At 38.1% G+C, this 25799-nt stretch overlaps 1 protein-coding gene across 3 annotated transcripts; it reads left to right on the forward strand.

The window, feature by feature from the left end:
* The first annotated feature begins 366 nt into the window (after positions 1 to 366).
* CYBRD1 (cytochrome b reductase 1) lies at positions 367 to 16638 on the forward strand. Of its 3 annotated transcripts, XM_074829105.1 has the most exons (6): positions 537 to 626; positions 1857 to 1944; positions 2075 to 2183; positions 7790 to 7998; positions 10657 to 10811; positions 11007 to 16638. In XM_074829105.1, exons 2-6 carry the CDS (start codon positions 1885 to 1887, stop codon positions 11305 to 11307), a joined length of 834 nt encoding a protein of 277 aa, XP_074685206.1. In that variant the 5' UTR covers positions 537 to 626; positions 1857 to 1884; the 3' UTR covers positions 11308 to 16638. The 3 variants fall into 3 exon arrangements, with proteins under 3 accessions (XP_074685205.1, XP_074685206.1, XP_074685207.1); XM_074829106.1 differs by lacking the exon at positions 1857 to 1944 and having other exon boundaries at positions 551 to 626; XM_074829104.1 differs by lacking the exons at positions 1857 to 1944; positions 2075 to 2183 and having other exon boundaries at positions 367 to 626.
* Positions 16639 to 25799: the final 9161 nt, after the last annotated feature.

Raw genomic sequence — 25799 nt, forward strand, 5'->3', positions numbered from 1 at the left:
ACACCCACTCCCTTGCTCCGGTGCCGGGGGGAGCGGGGAGAGCTGTGGGGCCGGCGCGCTGGCAGGGGACAGGCTGACCCAGAAACGGCTTTTCTAAGGCGGAGTTCTGAACTCGAGGGAAAGAAACTCTCGTCAAGCTTGTAAAAAGCGCTTTAAAAAAAGGAAAAGCTACACCCTCCTCGTGAAAAAGCAGTGCCGGGACGGCCGAGGGACGCTGGCCCGACGCCGGCCAGGGGCGGGGGGGCCCTGCGGCGCGGCAAGCAGCCCGCTGCGGGGCGGGCAGCCGGCTGCGGGGCGGCACCGCCCGCCGCTCCGCCACCGCCACCGCCCGCCGCTCCGCCACCGCCCGCCGCTCCGCCACCGCCGGCCCGGGGCCGGCCCCGCCCGGCCGGCCCCTCCTTCGCGGCGCTCGCTGCCGGCCGTGCACGGGGCTCGGAAGATGGAGGACTACGGGCGATTCCTGGCGCTGCTGGTCTCGGCGCTGCTGGTCGGCTTCGTGTCGGTCATCTTCTCCCTCGTCTGGGTCTTCCACTACCGCGAGGGGCTGAGCTGGGACGGCAGCGCGCGGGAGTTCAACTGGCACCCCGTCCTCGTCATCACGGGCTTCGTCTTCATCCAGGGCATCGGTGCGTCGGGGCCCGGGCCTGGGGGGGCCGGGGCGGAGCGGCGGGGGAGCCGGGGCTGCCTGGGGCCGGGGCCGGGGCGCGGGGCGGCGGGGAGCGGGGCGGCGGGGCCGGGGCGGGGCCGGCAGCGGCTGAGAGCGGGAGCGCAGCAGCCCGCGGCCGGAGCGGTTGAGGGAAACCAGCGCTCCCCGAGCAGGCACAAAGAGACCCTTGTCATAAGCCGAAACTGCTCTATGTGTTTTTTCTGCAAGCACTTGTTTACCCTGGCCTGGGATTGCCGTGCGCGCCGAGCAACGCTTGCGAGGTGTGTTTTCCCAGTCAGCCTGGATTCATGCAAGTTGAGAATCGAAATGCCAGAAGTGCTGCCCTAGGAAAGTTTCTCTCCTTTGGCTCCCTCTCTTTTGGCTCTCTCCCACGTCCCAATAGGAGAAAGGAAAGTTCAGTACCACTGAAGCTAGATCCAGGAACCGGGTTTGTGCCAGACAAAATGTTGCACCATAAGCATGGTTAAAATACAATTCATCAGCCCAGACTTAACGTAAAATATTCTGTAAAATATATCTTTTAAATTCATTCTTAATTCTGTTGCCTAAGTAACATACAATGATTATGATGCAGTGGTGGTTTTTCGGCTTTTATAGGTGTTTGAACTTTTGATTGCATAGGGTTCAGCCTTGGACTGACTTTTAGATGTTTCCCATTACACTTGCAACACAAACAGTATCTGTTTTTCCATCCCACAGGATTAGTACGTTAGGTCTTAAGTGTAAGGGGTTGTTCCTTCAGGCCGAGAGGAAAACTGGAGTTTCAACTGTGGTTTTCTGTTACTGTAATTGGCTAATTCCAAGAAAACGACTACATTAGACACACTATAGTTGATAAATGGTATCGATTTAGGAAAGAATGCTCTCAGTAAAGTTTAAAAAGCAGATAAGGATAGAGCACACAGAGGGGCTTATCTAGCCTGTGAATATATTTAAACTAGAGCTAAATATTGCAAAAATAAGGGCGCTGGACTGTACCTTAAAAATCCTGACAGCTGGGAGTGTCAATTTATGCTAATGGTATTAAAACGAATGGGGAAATTTGACAGGTAAGAGCTTCCGACAGTGATATTTTATAAAGTCATTGACAAGATGTTTGCTAGTTTCAACATGAACTAAATGAAACATTAGTGACATCTCCAAGAACGGCAAATAAATGCTGCAGAGAACAGTGGAAATTCTCCCACAGTTTTACCACTGACTTTTGCGGGAAGAAGATGCAGAAGATTTTACTGTTCTTAAGTAAGGAAGATCCTCTGGAGACTTACAGTATAAATGTAAGCAGGAGTATTTTTTCTTTGTAATAGAAGACAAACTAAAATTTTGTCTAGACAAACTTAGAATTCCATTTTTAATAACCTTATTTACATTTGCTTCACCACTGCATGATACGTTGCATTCATCCAGCCAGAAAACTTGTCCAGCACATCCGGACATTCATTCCAGTGGAACATGTTGTTTGCATCACATGTGTGCTCGCTCGCTCGCTCTTCGGCAGGAGCCCAGCTGGTCAGAGGTTGGAAGATGCAGGGGAGTGGGTGGTTGAAGGGAATGTTGTGATTTGAACATATACTGCAAATTTCTTTTTTTTAGTGGGAGTGGGGCGTGTTCGCAGCTTTGTGGCTTCAAGTTACAAATTGCTGTTGAGCAATAAACAGTATTTTGAAGTTGTTTTACATATTGCTCAATAGGTCATGAAAAGTATAATTTCAGGCTATAAATAAGCAACAAGAAACACCTGTTGACTTCACTAAGATCCATACTACTTACTGTGATCAAACTACTGTATTTAATGTAAGCATAGACCTTTTGAAGAAAAAGGGGGAAGTTTTCTGCAGCTTTTTCCTAGGCATTTTCTTTTTTTTTCCTCTGAAACTCAGTTTGTCCCTGTGTCACAGAGTAAGGATGTTGCCTCAAGCCTTGTGTAGGTAAGCATATATGTAAAGTAAACAGAAGTTTACCATAGCTCAAAAAGAACAAAAGGAACACATACAAGGAATTGATAATAAAGCATTATTTGGGGAGGAAATCCTATTGTATAACAAGAAAAGCAAAGTTGGACACTGAACCAGTATTGTAGTAAATCAGATTAAATACCAACAGATAAGATACCACTGTGAATCTGAATCAAATACAGTTGACAAAAGTCTGCCATTGAATTCAAAGTAATTTGGATGAGACGGGAATAGGATACCTCTTTGCACACATACAAGAAAAAGAAGTCTTTAGTTAAAAAGTGAAAAGGAATAGCTAATAAATAATCTTGGTTAAATTTGTGTAGAGAATTTGAAATAACCAAATCAGCTGTTTCTTGAGTTCATTAAAGTCTATACAAAGGATAGAAAAGTTGTATTGTTGGTCTATAGGAGGTAAAAGGAATGACTATAATAATGTGCATATTGGGAAGTAGATGTGCCCTGATAAACCATTGTATATATCTTATCAATCAAATGAAAAAGCTGTAGGCATGTTAATACTTACTATTTGAGGATCAGTGCCTACAGGTAAATGATACCTGACAAAACACTGTCAGTGCACAGTAATTGTCCAGATGATTTTCTAGACCTAAAGTGGGAAAAACACAGGCAATAAAAGTCTGTGTGCATATTAGTACAGCAACAATTTTAATAAGATAGGAAAAAAATGAGGAAAAAGTGAGTTTTAAGAAGGGCTTGAAGGAATATTAGTGTGATAGAATGGGTTAAATAAGTAAATAAGGAATTCTGTCTTATTTTACAAGTGGAAATGTTGAACAATGACTGTAGACACAGGGCATGCTCCAAAGGAGTATTTGCATGTTAGTTCATGTTTGGCCTGCAAATGATGATGTTTGGTTCTCTCCTAAAGGACTAATTAAGAAACCCATCAAAATATAATGTGGAATAAATTATTTTTGAGGATTTCCCATTACTCACCTAATAAAAGAATGGGTTTTTTCTACAGACATGACAATCTCTGTTGCAGACTAAGGGGCAGCATGGTGGTTTTTGGGTTTGTGGAAGATTGCATAAAGAGTGAGTCAGAACAAGGACAGTAGGGTAGTCTATCTCCCATCCTTAGATCAGTCTTCTACTGCTTATGAGTAACATGTAAACTCTATACAATAAAGTTGTGGGTTGACTCTATAAATCTTGGAAGATCGTTGCACGGTTAATATTCCTCATCATATATCATTTGCAGATGTCATATAACTTGTATTTTAAACAGGCTTAAAATGTGAGGATGTAGCCTAACGTCAGCAGTATATTAATAAAGGAATACAACAGGAATGTTACTTCAGAGTTCTTATAGAGAGAAGAAAAGGAAAAATTCTGGTCTGCCACATTACCATGTGGTGTTACAGAGTTAATTAAACTTCATCTGTATGGATGAATTACCTAGGTGGGTGAGACAATCTTAACAGCTCACTGTGGCTGAAATATTCCTACTTTTTTCCTCCACTTCTCCCTTTCAGCTTTCTCCTTGACTCAGACTTCATCTTCCTACTGGTTTGTTTGTGCGAGCTCTGTCAGATCCATAAACTGAATTAACTAGCCAGAAACTAACACACACACCACCACAACCACCCAAGTACAGTTTTTGCTGGAATAGAGACTTGAATTGTCTGCACAAAGGGTCTCAGAAGTGTCATAGATGGGAGAAGGGAGATGGAGGACAATGTGCAAGCGCAAGGAGGAGTGCAAATTATTTTAAAGTAAGCATAGCCTTTCATCTTGAAATCACATCTAAAGATAATGCTTGTTCTGAGTTATCTGAAAAAAGTGATTACCTCTGCCTCAAATAACAAAGCATCTATTCAAAGGAAAAGTAGCTAATTCCTGGAGTTTCTAACATCCAACAGGCTGCAGAATTCTCAAGAATTAGAAGGGCAAGTGACTGCTGAGCTGTAAGGGTCTCATCACAGGCAACTTGTGAAGAGGCAGCTCTCCTGATGAGTTTAGAGTCCATTTGAAATCATAGATGGGCACCTGTCCATTCTGTGTTAAAGTGGTTCCCAAAGAATCTAGTGGGCATTCAGATCTTGCTGAAGGTGAGCAACAGGATCAGTCAAAAAAGAGCATGAGAGGAAATAGGAGGAATGAAGAGGAATATTGCTTTCTGGCAGCTGTGAGGTGCTGTGCAGTGCACCCCCAGTGCACTCACAGAACCATGCATTGTGCCTTCTAAGGTGGAAGGCATCTCACGAGCATCCACAATACCACATGCAGCATGTGTCAGTCAGAAATACTAGAGAGCTAACTCTAGAATTTCCTTTGTACATTTGGCAAAGAAGAGGTGTCCCATGCCACATACAAGATATTGCAAGATCACTCTGACCTGTGTGACATGCTTTAAAATCAGAGCTCAAAATAGGAGTGAGATCTGAGTGAGGAAGCTGTCTCTAAGGATGCCGAGATTGTCAAATCTCTTAACAGCAGTAGAGATGCTATACCTAGAGAAAGTGCTTCATAGAGCAGTTGCTTTAGCATCTCACCACTAAAAATGCTGTAATTGTGTATGTGCTTTTAACCCAGGCTATTTTAATTCTGAGATGAAGTTACACATCATGTCTGAGTCAGTTTTTAGGAGTTTGTACCACTGAAAGCAGAATCTTCCTCCTCTCCCCTTTGTTCCTCAGATTGTCTTGCTTCCTCCTGCTGGTCGGAAAAGCACTAGTTACAACAAAGGCAGGGGGAAGCACACAGAGGTGGAACAAGAGTGGTGGTGGGGAAATGGGACTGTGTCTTTTTACAGTGATAAACAGTCAGATCTGCTCAAATTGCCATGTGTAACTTCAGACATAGACCTCATAGAAAGAGGATTAAACCAGATTGTACTATCATGCATATGTCCTGGGCTTGTGGCATGTAACATGCTAATGCATGGTGTTGTTAACAAGTGTCCAAGCCATTAGTCTGTATTCCTTGCTTTTCTATCATACTGTTTATTGGAAATGGCCCAGAAAATTCATGGCCCAGACAGAGATCTGAGACCATGTGGACAATTGACTAGGGAGTTTGATAGTGATTTTGGAAGTTATATCAACTAGATAACATCTTATGCACCAAAGCAAAATGTTACACAAAAATTTTAGCCTGGACTTGACCCCCTGCATACAAAGACTGAAAAGTGAGATCAGGACCTATGCCCATCAAGTTTACTTCAAGACATACGGAGTCCAGTACTCTGCTGCACTTGGAATAAATTATTGACAATAACTATGGGCCATATTGTAAGATGGAACAAGGAGGATTTACTGGAAATATCCTCATAGGATGAGGTTGAGGCTTGTTTGCGGCCTTTTGGCATATCTGCTTTACAAAATTAGAAATCATAATCATTAGTACTAAATTAATAATAGTCTGATGCAGACAATTATTTGAATATTAACAAGATATAAGACTATCATATAATTTTTGGGGAACTGTTGGAGATGATCACAAGCTTGGTGTGCCGAATCATACCTATGTCGTGTAGATTGATTACTGTCAAACTGCCTTAAAAACAAGGCTTCTATCTTCCTCATTTTGTAAGATTTACTACTGTTACTTTTTAAAAGTAGTGAGCTGAGAGCTACCTAAGTGCTGTATATATTTAAATATTCTAAGGGACGCTTTCATTCCTGTATTATATTTTCACACAGTATGTAAAAGCATAAATTGATGTAACATTTGATCGTAGTCTGGAAATTTCACTTGTGAACAGTGTTTTCTTTGTGAATTACTTAGTGCAGTACTGTTTCATGGCATGAATCCAAGTAAACAAAAATATGTAAACAGAACCTTGAAATTAATTTGTAATTTATTATTATTCATCACAACATACAGAATTAATATCCTATTTATTTTCCATAACCTGTGCTTTTTGCGTAAAAAGCTAAGGCTATGGAGAAGTAATGAGTAAGGTACATGAGAATCACTTCAGTAAATTCTTAACCTTTGCATTTATCGGGTAATACTTTTTTTTCTGGCACACATCTATTTCTTAATGTTTGGAACAGGAACTTTTTAAAAAACCTGTATATATTCTTATTCTTTTGTTTTAGTATAGATAATTACATATAAAGATTTGAATGTAATTTCATAAGCAGAAACCTTAAATGAGGGTGTGATGAATCAGATGAATGAAGCTCAGTCTTTCTGCTCAGGCAAAACATGGATGTGGGCATTAGCCTTTATTGGTCAAGTGTTCAGGTGTTCTCATAAATATTTTTCCCCTGTTATCTGAATATACTTATGTGCTGTCACACATCCAGAATTACTACCTAGTTTGTAATCAGATGTACCTGGGGCTTCAGTGATCTAATCTGGTTTCTGTGTGTCCCCGGTCGAAAGCACCTGGGTCATACGACAGCCAGGGGACAGTTGTGGCAGGGAAGGAGCAGTGGGGACTTTGAGAAAAGAGCTTGGCAAGAAGCAGCTCTAGGCTGCTTATGGACCAGCTGGAGTTAGATCACTAGAAATTTTTGGTTTGTTCAGACTGGACAAAACACTGTCTGCTAGAGTTATTAATGCAAATATAGGCAAAAACCCCTTACATTCATCTAACAGTGTTGGAAGAGTTGTAGTTGACAAATCCTTTTGTCTCTTAAGAGTCAGATTATGATTCCCTTATGCTGAGTAGTATTTTCCCATTTAAAGTAGTCCTATTAATATCAATGCAATAGATAGTCATATAAATATCTGTGTAATTAGAGAATAGCATTATCCAAAGTTGACAAAGAAAATAAATATTAAAAAATAATCTTACACACTTTCCCAGTAGGTGGTCTTCTGGATATAAGAATTGGGCCCTATTCTTCCAATCTGACTAGTAGGAGAAAAATCAAAATCCTGTACAGAATCTCTGTTAGATCAATTTAAGGAATGAAGAAAAAATGACACCAAGTTGTTTAGTGTTGTTTTTTTGAAACACACGTTTTTTTTAAAATTAGGAAGAAATATCCCTAAAAGCTGTATTTAAGCCTCAATTGTATATCTGGCATATGCTATGCTATGTGTAGGAGAAAAAGCCTTTTAGTAGACTTTTTTAGAGGATTAAATGCTGGATTTACGATGGTCCTATGCGAATGATGCGTGATTATTAAAATTGGAGAGAAGTTATCCTGTAAGGCATAAAATCTTGTTTCTGTTCTTTCTTCAGCTATTATTGTGTACAGGTTGCCCTGGACCTGGAAGTGCAGCAAACTCCTAATGAAGTTCATACATGCTGGATTAAATACCATAGCTATGATTCTTGCAATTGTTTCTATGGTAGCCGTGTTTGAATACCACAATGCCAGGAACATTCCTAACATGTACAGTCTGCACAGCTGGATTGGGCTGACTGCTGTTATATTTTATTCTCTCCAGGTCAGAATCTATTTATAAACAGATTGTAAATTTGAAGAATGCGTTGATTAATTCAGGCACAATAGGCCCTCACTAATATACTCTTATTAGTAAAAGCTAATAGTAATTAGTAAATTACTCAATGTAAAATGGGATACCCACTTTACATTCTGTGATTTGGGAAATTAGCATGTAAATGTGCAAATACCGGATCCTTGACTTCAAAGAAAAATGTATTTTAAAGCATATTTTGCTTATTTGCTGGGATAATGGCAGTTTATTTACTATTTAGTTATACAGTAGCGTGTTTCCAAGCTCTATAAACTGCTGAAGTTAAAGCAAGTGATTTGGTTTGTTGGTAGCATATTTAAATACAGTTAGAGCTTTTATTATGGAAGTCTCGAAGCAGTTGTTTCCTTTTTCTTCCAGCTATCATAATTTTAAGTAGTCACTTCTTTGCCTCAAGACTTGTTTATCAGCAGAAGAGCAGCAGGGAGCAGTGCAGATCTAAAGGCTCTGACATACGAATGAGCTACTACTGGCTAACCAGCTTTTCTGAATCAGCAAAACTTTCATAAATGTTCATGTGCATGCTTTTAACTGCTCCTATTGGCAGTGAATTAGAGTTATCATAATCTAAAATGAACTAATGTAGTATGTTTTGCATTTGTCATAGAAGAGCAGGCATGCCCTGACATTTAGCGTACACATACAGATGTGATGATTCTGCATATAAATTCTGAATTTCCTATATTGTGTTATTACGCTATGGAAATTTATTTTATTCCTTCAAATTGTGATTCTTATTTTTTTTTCCAAAACACTAAAAAGAAAAAATAAGATTTAATTATCTGGTGATCAAGCAAAAAAAAATCCCCAGCTGAGGGATTTGGGTTCTGGACTTTTGTCCTTCACTGCTCAGGCTAGGAGGTACAGGAAACAGTATTGAAATAGTGTTTTTAACACTTAGAAAAAAGAAAGCATATTGCAGCATTGTTGAATATATTCTTTATAGCTGAACCACAGCTAATGAATAGGAAGGAACAATGTTAAGATTTTCCTTGTCTTAATAACGCAGTTATTTGAGAGAAATCTCTGCTGCCACTATACTGAGTATCAGCATTTTTCTGATGGTTAAGATAAGAATTGTGAATAAGATCTTAATTCTACTTTTAATTTTGCTATATAAACACGATCAATGACACTTAATGCCTTGCCTGTCTCATCAGTAGAACTGTGGTGATACTTCCTCCAAACTGGGATCTAAGTCACCAGTCAGAGACTGATGTTTGTTAAGTGACTGAGCACTATTGTTAAAAAATAGTCATAAAGTAGTATCTCTGTTAATAGAGCAGACACTTGGCATTTACCAGAAATGGTATGTCAATCTCAGAATTGAAAAATTATTGAGAGGGGATGCTTGTATAATACTACGTCTACAGAAACAGTAGTGCAAATACATTGTATTTAAGCCAAATGCATGTTAACACAGTATAGCACAAGGGCATAAATTTAAGAATAGGGCAGAAATGTAAAATGGAGACTGTCTCTTGGAAAGCAATGTCTCTGGAAAGAAGTACTCAAAGATGACATGAAGCTCAAAATGAGTTCTCACGATGCTGTGACAACAGGAAAAGTAAATTCTCTAATAAGAGATTATCTTAACCTTCATATATGGCATTGGCAAAACTAATATGAAATACTATGAATTTTTTTTTTTTAATTAAAAAAAAATCTGGAAAAGTGATTTGAGAGCTGGAAAAACTATCTTCCAGTGAAAGACTTAAAAAGCTCCAACTGTTTAGCAGATCTAAAGAAGATTAAGAGATGACTTGATTATGGTGTATTAAAAAGCTTCCCAGGGAGAAAATACCAGGCTCTTTAATCCAGTGTGGAAAGACAAAACAAGGACTAAGACTGGAAGTTAAAGGAAGATGAAATACAAATTCATGCACTATTTCTAATTTAGTAGCAGGGGTGAGTAATGATAGAACAAGCTAAAGAAGGGATGCAACCTCAATATGACCGGGCAAGCCTGTGACTGAAGCCTTGTGACATGATGGGTTCTCATCCATCACAACATTAGCACTAATAGGAGGGCTCATGTCCCCCAAATAACTTCATGCCACCCACACACATCTTCAGACTAAATGCCAACTGATTCATATATTGAGATACAGACCATTGCCCTTCTAAAGACATGTGCTTTAACCAAAACTCTTAACAAGGTAAAATTATTTAGTCCACTCAAGTCAGAAGGTTAGACTGCCTTCTGATCTTCATTTATGAGTAAATCTGTAACAGAAGAAGAGAACAGGACTTGAAGAGACTGTAAAAATGTAGCTACTCACACCTTTAATATATTACTAAATCAGTGACACTGAAAACTTGTGTTTCCAATACTTAGTTTTGTTGCAGTTTTAGCATTACCAATAAGTTTGGGCACTGATATTAGGTGGGATTATTTATAAAATATATCATGTCTGCTTCCCAGGTGCTAATCCAGAATTATTGCTTTGGTTTTGAAGGGAAACACATTCAGAAACAAAAATGTCAATTCTTTTCAAATTTGTACCTGAAGACATCTCAAAATAGAATTTTTATGATTATTTTTATTCTGCTTGAGAAGTACAGCTTGTTTGCCATATAGCTTTAACTATGAATCTGTTTTGTGTTTAGCTTTTCTTGGGTTTCGCTGTCTTTCTGCTCCCTTTTGCTCCAGTTCCTCTCCGAGCAGCTCTCCTGCCAATACATGTTTATTCTGGTCTTACCATCTTTGCAACAGTGATTGCAACAGCTCTCATGGGGATCACAGAAAAGCTTATCTTTTCATTGTAAGTATTTTCACTTGTTTATTAAGGTTATTCATTGCAAACTGTAGTTCCATTTGCACAGAATAATAACCATCTAGTATTGGGACATTGCTTTGCTTTGTTTTAAAAAGGCCTCCTACCTAGCAGGAGACTGCTGTTTTTAGACCAGGATTGTCTTTAAAACAACTGACTGTTTTTTTCTTTTCCCTTCCAAAGGAAAAGTCCTGCATATAGTGCATCCCCACCAGAGGCAACTTTTGTCAACTGTCTTGGTCTTTTGCTTGTCGTATTTGGTGCACTTATTTTGTGGATGGCAAGCAGGCCCCACTGGAAGCGTCCCCCAGAAGAGAATGCTAAAGTTCTGCGGCCCATTGGAGAGACTCCTGAAGGCACAGAAGCAGAATCCACAATGACAGACGGTACCAATGCAGATAAATCTGATATGAGGATCAATAGTGAAGCAGCCAGAAAACAAAACCTCAAGCTTGATGAAGCAGGCCAACGATCAACTATGTAAAGAAAATACACAGAATAACAATACTATTATACTGCCAAGCCCCCTGGTTCCTTCCGATTTAGTTATATTGATATACAAATAGGTTGGGGTTTTATTTTCAATACGGCTTGCTCAAAGATACTCAGTTTTCTGCATATGAATTTAAATTCCACTAAGTCCCAAATACATTACATTGGTCCATGCTCAGTTCTCAATTAAAGAATGAGAGCATGAATGACATCACATAATGGGAAAAATCACATAATTGGAAAATGTTTTCCATATCACTTCTTAATTTAATGCTTATATCTCTTATAGTCGTGAAAAGTTAACAAGATTGAGACTAAATTTTGCTCTGAGTGATTTTGCAGGTTATGAATCAGAGTCATGAAGTATACCAGACAGCAGAATTTACTTGATCACACATAATTTTTCTGGGAATGTTCACTTTTTTAAAGCCCTGATATCTTAAGCTGATTAACCCCCTCACCAGCTGCTAAGATCTATGGGATTTGAGGTCATTCAGCAATTTGCAGAGTTGCACCATAAAAATGCTTAGTCTAAAATTCTGAATTCAAAAAAAGAAATGAAAGTTTTTCTGAAATCATTAAATGTTATGTTTACTTCAGAAACTTCTATGTTGTTTTTTTTTTAAATCAGAACATAGCTATTGGCTTTTTAACCAAATATATTGTATACAGACAACACTTGATTTGGGATTATGTGCAATCATTACTGAAATCTAAGGAATTTGTAAAACATCCAAATGCAGAATTTGTCTTATCTGGAAAGCTATAGATACACACTTAGAAAAATATGTATCACTTAAACCAAGTCTTCCTTTTATCCTAAAAGGCAACATTTTACTGTCTTTATTTGATTGCACAGTTCTATTGATTTATGGCACTGGACTAGAAATTAGGAGGTTGGAAACCAGAGGAGACTGCTAGCAGTCTCACAGAAGAAAGGAGCTTGAATTGAGAAATGCTTCCTCCAAGAAACAGCTGAGCTTTCCTGGTTTGATTAAAACACTACCCGTTAACTGAAAGCCAATTTTGGTATCTTCACACTGGTGTCAAAATCATTATTGTCACAGGCATGAAGACATACTTTAGCCTATAAGCAAACTATATAAACTCTGTGACTTTTAAATTTGAAATTAAAGTGTTAAATAATGCAGTTTGAGTCTCTACTGGCACTTCTATAGCTCTTTCTAGTAATGGGACTATTAATGTATTATGCTCATTCATTATTTTCACAGATATAAACAATACTTATTTTTTACTACTATAGAAGAATAATTATAGTAGATTATTTTGATTGCACATGTTCAAAATGATGAGCCTTTCTGTCATAATCTCTTATAAAACCTGCAGAGCCCACTACAAGTCCAAATTTACAACAGTTCATCTTACAATATAGACAATTTCAGACAGCATATAATTTCCTATTTTTTTAAGCCTACATAAATTGTTATCTACTTCAGCTTTTTACAAATGTTTAAACACATTAAACTTCAGTAAATATGCAATTTTTGTAATTCAGTGTTGCATTAATACAAACAATTTTGGTCATGAGTTATTTTGGATCTTCTCTGACAAGAAGCACCTCAGTTCCTGTCACTTGATTTGTAATAACATTTAATTATTTGGTGAATGCAGTATAGAAAGCTAGCATAGTAAATCACCTGAAAAAAACATTTCTGCTGTACCATTTGGTACTTAAGGACTACATCCCGGAGTTCTGTTTTCACTTACATATGTTTGTGGATGACTAGGACCCACCTAACATTCGTTTATTTCATTTGAGAAAATACCTGCTTTTAAATGCCTTGGTGTAGAATTCAGGTATGACAGAAGGAGTACTACCCTATTGCATGAGCACTCCTCCAGTCGTACTATGTGCAGTGGATCGGACAGCTTTTTCCCTGTTTTTCAAGTTCTACACAGTTACCTGTCTTCCGTAGAATTGTTCTGCGCAGCTTCAGCATAAAATTCAAATAGTACTGATAGAAAAACAAGAGCACTTGTTTTACATTACATTAGTGCTCAACTGACATGACATGATTATGTTATGCATCCTATTACAAATTTATATATTGAGCATCAAGTAGGAAGAGGGATTTGCAGTAGCTTCTGGAGAACACTAAACTGTGCTGTCTTCTGATCTCATTATGTTCTGCTCAACAAGTCTGATTTTTTTGGTGAAATCAGTAAGCATCATACAGCTGCTGGATGCACATTTAGTTTTTGTGAGAGATGCTCTATTAACACTTTTGAAGTATAACAGATGAAGTGAATAAAAGAACTCAACTGTTCTAGTAATTGACTATGCTAGCTTTCTATACTGCACTCACACAGGCAACAGCATTTTAAGTTGGTGTGTATTGGCCTGTTACTGTGTCTCATCCACCTGTGAAAATAAGCTCATTCAATCCTTGCATAGTACTAAGTCATCTAATAAAAGCATGTGTTCATGTGGAAGGTAATCATTTGTCTAAGGATTGTTCTGGAAGAAACTCTTAACTGTACAGTATATTGGGAAAAAAACCCAGAAAATCTGTGATTTCTTTTGTTACAATACTGACTTGGATGTATTGAAATCAACAGCTTTTAGGTGAATGGTTCTGTATGCTGTTAAAGTTAAGCTATAGTAACCAGTATGCCTTCTGTTTTCCATTTTATTCCATGTACTGTTCAAGGGTAATGATATCTGAAAAAGAATGGTGGTATTTCTTTACTTCTATATTCTGATATCAAACTATTTGAAAATCAAGGATTAGCAACCTTTTGAGGGTAGTCTGCCAGACTGTATTTTTATTTTTCAACTTTGAGGTTAAATGTGATAGTAGAAACTCAGCGGGAGCTGGAAGATTCCATGCTGAGAAATTATCATAATCAGTGATATCTCATGTGTATGAACTCTGGGCCTCTGGCTGCTTTGGTCTGTGGAAGGTCCCCATGAGATGCAGTAGCCATGAGCTCCTAAACCTTGCTCAACCTTGGTGTGTGCAGTTTAAAACAGACTGAACATACTATAGACTTTTGGCTTCTGTTCTAAAGTGATTAAAAAGGTCTTTAAGTATCCTTGCAACATAAAGGTTAGTTCAAGTGCTAAATAAAAATACATAGGACTTTGGAGAGTAATTTTCTCTGGAAAAAAAACATATTCCTAAAGCTGCTTCTCAAAGTGGCCTTCCATTAACTTTCCTTTCATGCAACTTTTCTTACCTGTATTTATATATAATAGTAGCAACACAGGAAATAAAAAGGTGTATTTTCAAAGACATAAAGGGAAGGTAGAACTCTAGATTTTTTATCAGGACTTTTCTGCATGTTTGGAAATCTTCTACATTGTTGTTTTTACAGGGACATGATTGTAGAGCTTACATTCCAAGTTTGGATTCCTATAAAAACATAGGAAGTTACAAAACCTAATACTACAAGTGCTATTTTTTTAAGATGCCTGGAAAAAAAATATTTTTTTAATGTATTTACATGCTGTCATGCAGTACTGCGCACAGAAGCAGAACAGTGTTTTTTCCAACATTAATGAAACTGAGAAATGATAGTGCAAATTAGATTTTAAAATTGAATGTACAGTAATTGCATATACGCTTCTTACTACATGTAACCAAGATTGCATATGATATTGTAAATATGGATTACTTGTTTATATGGATATTTTAGAATCATAGAATCATAGAATGGTTTGGGTTTGAAGGGACCTCAAAGATCGTCTAGTTCCAACCCCCCTGCTATGGCAGGGACACTTCCCACTAGAGCAGGTTGCTCAAGGCTCCGTCCAACCTGGCCTTGAACACTTCCAGGGATGGAGCATCCACAACCTCCTTGGGCAACGTGTTCCAGTGCCTCACTACCCTCACAGTAAAAAACTTCATCCTTATATTTAATATAAACCTCCCCTCCCTCAGCTTCCACCCATTACCCCTCATCCTATCATTACAGTCCCTTGTAAAAAGTCCCTCCCCAGCCTTCTTGTAGGTGCCCTTCAGGTACTGGAAGGCCACTATAAGGTCTTCCCAGAGCCTTCTCTTTTCCAGGCTGAACAAGCCCAACTGTCTCAGCCTGTTCTCATAGGAGAGGTGTTCCATCCCTCTGATCATCTTGGTAGCCCTCCTCTGGACTTGTTCTAACAGTTCTATATCCTTCTTGTGTTGGGGGCTCCAGAGCTGGACACAGTATTCCAGGTGGGGTCTCACGAGGGCAGAGTAGAGGGGCAGAATCACCTCCCTCAACCTCCTGACCACACTTTTTTTGATGCAGCCCAGAATCTGGTTGGCTTTTTGGGCTGCAAACACACACTGTTGGCTCATGTTGATCTTATCCACCAACACGCCCAAGTCCTTCTCCCTAGGGCTGTTCTCAATCCACTCATTACCCAGCCTGTACCTGTGCTTGGGATTGCCCCGGCCCAGGTGCAGGACCTTACACTTGGCCTTATTAAACTCCATGAGGTTGGCCTAGGCCCACCTCTCCAGCCTGTCCAGGTACCTCTGGATGGCATCTCCCTTCTCTCTAGCATGTCAACCACACCACACAGCTTGGTGTCATTGGCAAACTTGCACTCCATCCCACTATCCACATCGCCAGCAAAGATATTAAACAGTACCAGTCCCAGTACCAATCCTGGAGGGACACCATTTGTCACCGGTCTCTACTTGGAGATTGAACCATTGACCGCAACCCTTTGAGTGCAGCCTTCCAACCAATTCCTTATCCACCGAGTGGTCCATCCATCAAATCTATGTCTTTCCAACTTGGAGACCAGGATGTCATGCGGGACAGTGTCAGAGGCCTTGCACAAGTCCATGTAAATGACATCAGTTGCTCTTCCCTTATCTATTGATGCTGTCGCTCCATCATAAAAGGCCACCAAATTTGTCAGGCAGGATTTTCCCTTGGTGAAGCCATGTTGGTTGCCACCAATCACATCCACATTATCCATGTGCCCTAGCAGAGCCTTCAGGAGGATCTGCTCCATGATCTTGCCAGGCACAGAGGTAAGACTGACTGGCCTGAAGTTGCCCAAATCTTCCTTTTTTCCCTTTTTTAAAAATGGGGGAGATGTTTCCCCTTTTCCAGGGAAAAGAGAGACTCTCTGTTGAGAGACTAAAAGATATTGCCAAATACTTTCTATTTCAGAAGACTCTTTTGCTTCTGTTTCAGAAAATTTCTTCCTCTGTTTCTAACTGTTCACAAGAACTTAAAGAATTATTTTATTGTTTTGTTACTTGCAGTACTTATTTGTAGATGAAAGCAAATGTTTAATTACAATGTCTATTTTCCTTATTCTTTTTTGTATGTTAATAAAAATGATTTTTCAAGCTTATGATACCACTGAGTACAGATTTATATTACAGTACTAAAATACAACTTTCTAAATTTGGCAAAAGACCTAATTATTCTTCTGATTACTTTTTTGAAAACAGGAGGTAGTTGCACAAAATTTCTTAGATACCTCTTAATTCCAAGTATTTCCGATGATCTTCCTGATGAAATTTATATACTCTGTAGTGTTAGGAGGATGATCAGTATATAATGGAAAGTGAAGGAAAGAAACAGCATTGCACCTTCTGATCACAATAGAATTTCCCTATAGGAGTTGTTAGAGGGGAAAAAAAACCCCAAATGATCCTCAGTCATGAGATTGCCATAGCAAATAAGGGAACATCATAAATTCTGATGTATGACAGTCACATAATGTGCTGTAAGATCCCTCAGATAAATAACAACCAAACTGAATGCAGAGCAAAGGTTTTGACCCCATGGAATCTTCTGACCCCAATTTAACATCTGCACATCAAGTTACTCATGAGTAGGTTATTGACCATAAAATGCTGTAAATGGCAAAACCATCTATATGAACATATCTGTAACAAGTAAGAATTAAGGTATGTTATGAGCTTAGTAAGATTAATTGGAAACTCTTCTAAAAGTGTAAAGCATAAATTGATTATTCCTGAATATCATACAGCTGGCTAAAACTTTCTGACATCATCATCATCATGGAAGAGTAAAAAAATAACTGTTACAATCATCAGTATAGTAGAAAACTTGCTGTATTCAAATCTGACAGTTCTCGCTGATAACTTCTTAACTCTCCTGTAGGCTGGATTTTCTGGGGAAAGTTCTGGTAAAATAGTCCATATTTTTTTCAATATGTTGATTATTACAAAATTCACACTTGAAAGAGGGGACTCAACATTTTGACAGGAGGACTGCATTTGTGTGGAGAAGTGTTTTTTGTAAATAGTTGATGGAACCTTTGTAACTTATGTACAGATTCTTGCCTTGTGTTATGGTATGAGCAACACTTTTGATCTCTGTAAGACTAGTGGGCAGTAACAAAGTGTAAATTACTATACAGGAAGAGGCTGAAGTCGAGGTCAAAAAAATGGATGACAACCATTCCAAGAGAATGTGGCTTTCAAAAGAGAGGAGGTGGAGAAAATCTGTACACATATCAGAACTTTTGTTATAACAAAACTGACAAGACCACAGCTAACTCTAATAGAAGAAGTAGAAACAACTAGTATATATTTCAATGAGCTCACTCATGTTTGCCAAATATAGTCATCATAGACTACCAACCAACATATGTTAGTTTGGGGCTTGAGTTTACAGTTGAGTCCATGGCCATGTATACTGACTGCTCGTTGGCTCTTAAATTCCATCTTTTGCCTATTGCCAAGTCAAGCAATAGCTATAAATAGAGCTATCAGAAAGTGGATAAAAGTTGTGAAAATGTTTACAATTTTTATTCCAATTTTCACTAGCGTTTAATCCCAACAAAAAATTTCCATCTAGTGGTACCCAAAGTCTGCAGGATATTATTAAATAGTGTGATTAATAAGCAGATTTTCAAATATTTTTGTAGCCGATGATCCTTCTCGTGTACACAAGCAGTAATCCACTAGGTGGCAAGCACTACCAAAACAGCGTTTGACAGATGCTAGTCTATCATTGCTTTAGATGATACAACGTGATGAGTCATCTGCCTTAAAATAAAATTACAGGGTTAGCAGACATAAAACACACAGTCATGTCAGAATCTATATATTTAGTTTTATATACTTTTAAAGGGCTCACTTAAAATTTCTTAGTATTTCTTAATCTCTGATGTTGGAAATCATTCTTTATTGTGCTTTTTTTATTGGTTTACTTCCTGAACTCCTGTTTGTAACTTCTGTGCAAGTACAAGCTTGGTTAAAAGACACAACAAAGAGAACATAAGAGCATGAAAGTTTAGGGATAAGCTCACATAAAAGATATGAAAGTAGCAAGAACTAGAAAAAAACCCAGGAACTTCCAGTACTTCGCCATTTGATCTTGTAGTCTCACATAAAATTTGACCCTGGAAAAGTGAACATTAGACCCAGTTTCAAATAACCAAAAAGTAAAGTTCTCCACCTGATACATGCTAACAGCTTCTGTTCTTAGTTTACTCTATTTGTGCATACTGACTTTGTAAGCATGTTTTCTGATACATTCCACTGAATATACTAGTTTCGGTACTACTGAAAGCTATTTTGTACAGGGCACACTAGTGCTACTTTTTGATCTGACTTGTTTACTTGTCCTCTCAGGCTATACTGGAAGATATTTTGTCTCCTGTAACTAACTATGGCAGTGATTTCATGGTGTTAGTAACAGTGGGAGTACTGATATAGACAGGGCACTGTGGTTTTTCACAAAGCTTAGTATTCATGTTTAGGTCAACAAAGTGGCAAAATTTAGTGTAATTCTGATTCTCCAGGGCATTACTTTCATTATTGCTGTGACTATTGGATCTGGTAGAAATACTGTGTTAAAAGACCTCCAGTATAGGTATTATCCCAGCAATTCATCTTGGGTGCTTGATCTTTTTGTTAAAAACATCAATTGCTCTTGCAGTTAAGGGATAGCTCATAGACACTGTGGCAATGAGAACACTAATGCTGTCTGGCTACTGTTTCTGAGCAGATATAGAGAACAGGATTACAAATACAAGAAAATTTACATGAGTATTCATTGCTATTGTTACTGCATCTATAATGAGAAATTTGAACAAAAGTTCAGTACAACAAAGCCCCTAAAATCATTTTAGTCTGTCCCAAATGCAGGGCTTCCAATGGATAATAATTTATCTAATGTTACAATTGTCAGGGCCCTGAACACACTAATAGGTTTTAATGGCCCTGACCAGCCTCACCTGGGACCCTTACCAACACACTCCTGCCCATGAGCCCAGGGGCTCTAATTAAGCTCAACCTGGGAGCTTCAATCCTCACCTGTGCCCCACTGGACCTGACTTCCTGGCCTGGTTTCTGCCTGACCCCATCACCATGGATCTGCCCAGTGACCAAAGGACTCTGACCCTCAGTGGGTTTGGTTATGACCTCTGGATTGACTTTCCAGCATGACTGTAGACCTGCCTCAGCACCATGAACTTTGATGATGATGTTGAACCTGGTTGCCATTTCTATGCCTGCCTTGCTCCCAGCCAGCCCTCACTGCTCCCTGACAGCAATCAGCCTGTACTCTGAACTGGATAGATCAGTCTTCATGAAGTATTTGCTGTAGACAGGCACTGGTTTTTCCATTTATAACTATTTCTTCTCTTCATGTGGTTTTATGGAAATACTTTGCTTAAAAAGGCTTAAAGTCACATTTTAGTTATAATTCACAAATAAAGGATGAGGTGCATGGAGTGAACAAAGATGGCTGCTGGACAGTTAATAAAAAATAAAGCACTTTTATTTTTTGCGTTTACAGAGTGATATGAAATGGTACCATCACTTCACAGGTCTCCATACCTAATAAGAGTGGCAGCTGGAAATGTATGACTATGCTTCTTAAAGTTTGTAGCAATGTAAAATCAAAGATAAATCTTGTCCTCGCTTTATTGCACACTGTAAGCAGAAGCTGGAAGGACCTTGCAAAACAAAACTGCAGCAACTTTCAAAATGCTGCAGTAGAAGACTTCCTAGCTCTTTTGTCTGTACTGACAGTTATACAGCTGGTGACTGAAAATAACAACCACTGCAGAGCAAAGAAGGCACCGTTGTACATGGATTTGGATGAACTGTTCTTTGCTACCAAGCAGTTGGGATCCTGACAATGGCACTGCAAAAGCTTGGGAAGAATCTGCTTTTCCATGCGACTGTAAGTGTATAACCAAAAGCAGTATTTGGCTCAAAGAGTTTGCATACGAACCTAGGCACTGCTATCCTATCGTTAAATAAATGATACGAAGTTCACAGGCAATACAGGCCATCAGCCATTCCCACACCAATAGGAGTTCGAACCCCTCACAGTAGTATTATTCCACTTTGAAAAAAGGTATCTTTAAGTCAGAGTTGCTTCCAGAGTTTTTAGTGGACTTCAGAGACAGTAGAGTTCAATGTTATTCCAATCTCTGACTGCACCTGTACTCTGTTTGTACCTGCTTTTTCTATAAAGTCAAATATTCTGGCACAGAATTACATATAGTGCTTATTTTGATTTCTTCCTTCGTACGCCTGCCTCAGTCATCAGGGAGTCTTGCATACTCTGCTTGAGCCTCTTTGTAATTTTCAATTGTTACTCAGGTACTAATGAAGAAATGAATATAGGAACCTCTAGCAGGGAATCTACACATGGTTTGAGCTCTTCACAGCAATGCCCAGGTCTCCTTCCTAAGTTAAGAGGTGATTATGATCCTGTGAAAGTTCAGACATTTCTTCACATTTTCCCTACAAATGTAATTATTTTGCACTTACGAACATTAAGCTTTCCAAGCCAGTGAGTTACATGTGCTCCATTCACTAAATAACATTTCTTTCTTATTTCAAGCTTCCTTCTCCAGTTCTTCCAAGGACATTTTATTCCTAACTTTGTATTCCCTGAATCTCTGCTCTAGCAAACAAAATCTTTATATCTCTGAGTACATTTTCTCTGTTTTATAACCCTGGTAATAATTCTCTTATTTGTGGAGGGCAAGTCAGTAGAGTATGAATAAGACCATTCCTCCTAATGCCTTAAAGGACTAATATACTTTGAAGTAAGCTCTTGTGGATAATAACTGGGTGCAAAGACATTTTGTACATCAGTCCAATATGTACAAATTCAAATCATATTACAAAACACTTTTAGTTTTATTATGTTGTTGACATGTTTATATGATAGTTATTTGTATTTGTATTATACTTGGTCTTCCTTTGCCTATCTATAAACATTAAAAATACCCCTAATCAAAGTACTAGCAATATTTTTGAATATGCAGGACTGTAATAATAAAGAATACCTTGGGGTTTTGATCTAACATATTGAATTTTCAATTAAAAATATTTTTTGTGGCTTTAGAGTCAGTGTGTATGTAAAATATATAAAATTCATCCCACCAGCTACATCCAACAATTTTTGGTTACTTTAAATCTGTAATTTGAGGTCTGACTCATTTTGAGAGAAGACAGCTTGTGCAGCCTCTATACAAAACACTAGGAAAAGCAGAAACTTCAATTTGTTCTCTTTATAGATTTGTTTATTCAGAAAGAAGCTTTGAAATAAAAGGCTTTGAAAAGCTGGCAAGCTTGCTGAACAATGAGTTGTTATTCTTTGAAGGCATATTATCTTAAAAATTACAAGAAAACCTGAGTGTTTCTAATAAGAAGAACTCTTATTTTTGAGAGAAAATAAATGGAAGAGTTTGAGAGGATTTTTTTTTCATTTTTTCCTCCTGGGGCTGCCTGTTGCTCTTATGTGGAAGTTTCCTGCTGATTTGACTTTTTATTCTGCTGTGAGACTGATGCCAAGATTTACATGATTGCTGTGGATAGGAACTGGATTTAGCATAAGGAAGATAACTGCTTTTCCCCCAGGGAGAGATAGAAAAGGGAAAGACAGAGTGGGGCACATAGACAATATTATCTGAAGCTATATTCTTGGTCAATTATTTTATCCAGCCTCTATTTTATATTATGCTGCAACTAATAAAAAGCAGGGAAGCTACTGGCCTCAAGCCAGGAACATAGATAAGCAAAGAAACTATTTGTGTTTTAATGCAAATGTCCAACTATAATGGAAGCAATATACTGGCTGTATATAGAGCTGACCATAGTGCATTTTGTAACATATGTAATTAAGAAAAACTGTCATTAGAATTTCACAGGTGAAGATTTGCCTTATAAGCTGGGTCCTTCATCAGAGAGAAAAGGGTGATTGTGGAACTGTGCATCATTACAGTTATTTTAGTAATTCATTGTATAGTCTTTTGCGTACTCTTTCATTTTGGATTGCATGCTCTGAACGTTAACAGGGGTTAAGATTTTTGCTTATAAGGCAGATTTGTGCAACATGAAATAATTTACAGCCAGTTGTCAGACTGTTGTCTTTTGTTAACCTACAATACCTATGGAAAATGCAATGTTCTGAGATACTGAAATATGTTTGCATCACAATGCAGGGAACTCCACAAGCAAAGCAAGACTCCAGAGTAAGCAGACAATAAATACTGAGGGCAGAAGGCAGTTTGAACGAGTTTAGCACTGAGAGGGTATAGGTTTTGAAATGTAATTATTAACAGATCATTTAACAAAATTTTAGGAATTTTTCTAATCAAATCATATACAATGAAGAAATAAAATTTAATTCCATAATTAGTAATTAAACAAACCACAAATAAATATTATCTACTTGGTCTCAAAGTTTAAACCCAGTAATTGGAAGACAGTATCATATTACCACAGTAAATATTCTGGAGTTCCTGAACTAGATGTATATAATAGAAAAATGGGTAAGAATTCCCATCATTCCCTTTTCCTTCAGTTAGTTGCATGGACAACAGTTTATCCTGACATTAAAATCAAATCATCTAACTAGAATGACCGATTTTATCGTTTTGCATTTGTTGATTGCAAAATTATGATTATCTCATGAAATTTAGTTATTAAGGGTAACTGATCCTTCAGTTAAATTGTGCCTGTTGAATACTGATTTTGCTGACAGAAAACAGCATATTTGAGACACTCAGTTACCACCTGCAAAATTTTCAAAGGGCAGTTCTTGAAAAAAAGTGTCATCTTAGGGCCACTGATAATAATTGCTTGGTATTTTTGCCTATGCTAAAGATTACCTTTAGTATCAGTGTTTCTTGAACAGAAATTTTAGCAAAGCCTTGAATTTGGGGCATATAGACAAGCTTCCTGGAGTGTAGAAGTTTATCTGAGGAATTGGTACTACCCAAAGTCTTAGTGAACCTTCCATTCTACTGAGACCCCCCTGAACACAGAATTATTTTGAAGAGAAACCTAATAACCTGATATATAGCTACAAAATTACCATAAGGGGTATGGCAGACTCATTAGCATTGATCTACTTTTCAGAACCATTTATTTTCTTTTCAAAACATGGTAAATTGAGACTAGGTTTGGGGTTTTACATTTTTTGCCCCCTTTTAGAATGGAGTGATGACATAGAGCTTCTCTGTTTCAAAACCTCTTACTTATTTTTTACTACCTCCTGCTATGTCACATTTGACTTTAATTTCTCTTTCATGGGGAGGTGAGCACTATGGGGAACAACAGGTGCTGTATTTCTCCCATTTTCCACGGTTGGCTAATGAGATTTCTAAGGATGAAATCCAGGGCAAGAGGTCTTACCAGGAAGCTCAGAGAGTGTGAAGTCCAGCTCTGTGAACTATTCTGAGCTCATACAAATCACAGGATATAGGCCTTTAATCAATAATTCCCATATCAGTTCACTAATTGTGCCTCAAGTATACAGAAAAAAATGGTAATTAAAGAATTTAGATGATAGAATATTCTTCTTACCCTAGACACATTGTTCCAAATTGTAATGAATCAAATTTGTCACCGCCAGCTCAGACTTTCACCATAGTCATTATGTTCCAACAGAGTCCAGCAGGCTCAGTGCAGAGGCAGAGCAAGTTCACATTTACTCCTCCAAAATACAATATAAAACTAGCCTATACATGACAAAAGTGGCCTTAGGACTTCTTTGAGATATATGTGCTCACATAAACTTTCACAATTTCATCTGAAAAATAAAGTATTTTTTAGTTTGGTAAAGATTTAGAATAAAACTGACTTTTGTAACAGGATAACAGGTCACTTTCTTTTCAGTAGTTCTTTTGGCCATTTCATTAATTTGTATGGTTCACTGCAGGACTGGGACAAAACTACAAGCAGCTGAGAGCACTTCTTTGCCTCAATTCTTTTCTACACTTGCAGCACAAGTCAGGGAGGTGACATTATGAAGATGAAAGACAATTCATCAGATAGATTAGAAAGATAAACCATTATATCCAATTTCCACCCAACACAGAAAACTCTACAATGAGATTTTTTTAAAAGCACCCAATCAGCCATGATTACAGCTAGCAATATAACCAGGAGAACGTTTCTGAAAGGAAAGGAAAAAGTGCCAATGAAAAGGAAACAGTATATGTAACTATATATACACCACATCAGTGGAAACTAGCTGGAAACATAGTGCTGTCCTATAAAATACGAAAAAAAATGTCAAAACTCTTAAATATATGTGCAAACTGAATTACAAGAAAAAAAACAGAGGTCTTGCTGGCAGCTTCCCAGCTTTCCAGACTGCTGCTGCTTTATTAACTGAGTCCTATTGAGCTATTTTTGCAAAATGACTAACACGTTGCTTCTATACTTAATATTAAAATATAAATAAGCATATACTGCAAGGATATTTTCCAGAATACTACTGCATGTTGTTTCATACCAGGTAAAAAATACCCAGAAGGTAAACATGAGTTTATATCAGTATATAACACCTTCTTCAACTACCACTATCTGTATCAATCATCTATACAATTGGAAATTTAGAGATGTCTAATGATGCTATATCAATTACTTATGTAAATGTCACTGGTTAACCAGATCATTCCACATTAGTTTTAGGGCACTCAGTTTTGCTTTGTATGATGAACATATCTTATCTCTGACAAGAGACTGTTTGTTTTGACATAATTTCATTTGACAACTCATCAGATGGCTCTTGACTGCTAGACTGTCTCATTTTCCTCTTTCTCTGCCTGGCTATAGCAGTGGTCTACCACCAGGTCCAGCTTCATCCACCGTGAGGTTCAACTGAGTATTCAGACCTGGATTGAGGAGCTAGTCCAGTTTCTGGTAGACACACAAAATGGGTAGCAGAGATAAACCACTGCGGTCTGTGGTTCCATATAATATTTCATGACATACTTGATTTGGGTATACTTTCTTCTGCATTTGGAATACACAGATTTCTGCACCTCCAAACAAATACTGTGTCAGAGTATGTTATTATTTTTTCATGCTCCTCAACTCAAAGGTACAAGCATGGATATTCTCACAAAACAAACTTATCTGCTCATTGTGACTTAATAGATTTTTATCAAAAAGTTTTGCAACGAAAAAGACTCACAGGTGAGGTACCCATGCAATGTGCAACCCTATCTGTATATGCAGGTGGTCTCCGTATAATTCAGAATGACGTGGAAGGACAATG

The sequence above is a fragment of the Strix aluco genome, chromosome 6, assembly GCF_031877795.1.
Source record: "Strix aluco isolate bStrAlu1 chromosome 6, bStrAlu1.hap1, whole genome shotgun sequence".
Taxonomy (NCBI): domain Eukaryota; kingdom Metazoa; phylum Chordata; class Aves; order Strigiformes; family Strigidae; genus Strix; species Strix aluco.

Coding starts and splice junctions, on each gene's coding strand:
- CYBRD1 (XM_074829104.1), top strand. CDS start 440: ATGGAGGACTACGGGCGATTCCTGGCGCTGCTGGTCTCGGCGCTGCTG. Junction 627..7,789: donor CGTCTTCATCCAGGGCATCG/GTGCGTCGGGGC, acceptor TTCTTTCTTCAG/CTATTATTGTGTACAGGTTG. Junction 10,812..11,006: donor GAAAAGCTTATCTTTTCATT/GTAAGTATTTTC, acceptor TCCCTTCCAAAG/GAAAAGTCCTGCATATAGTG.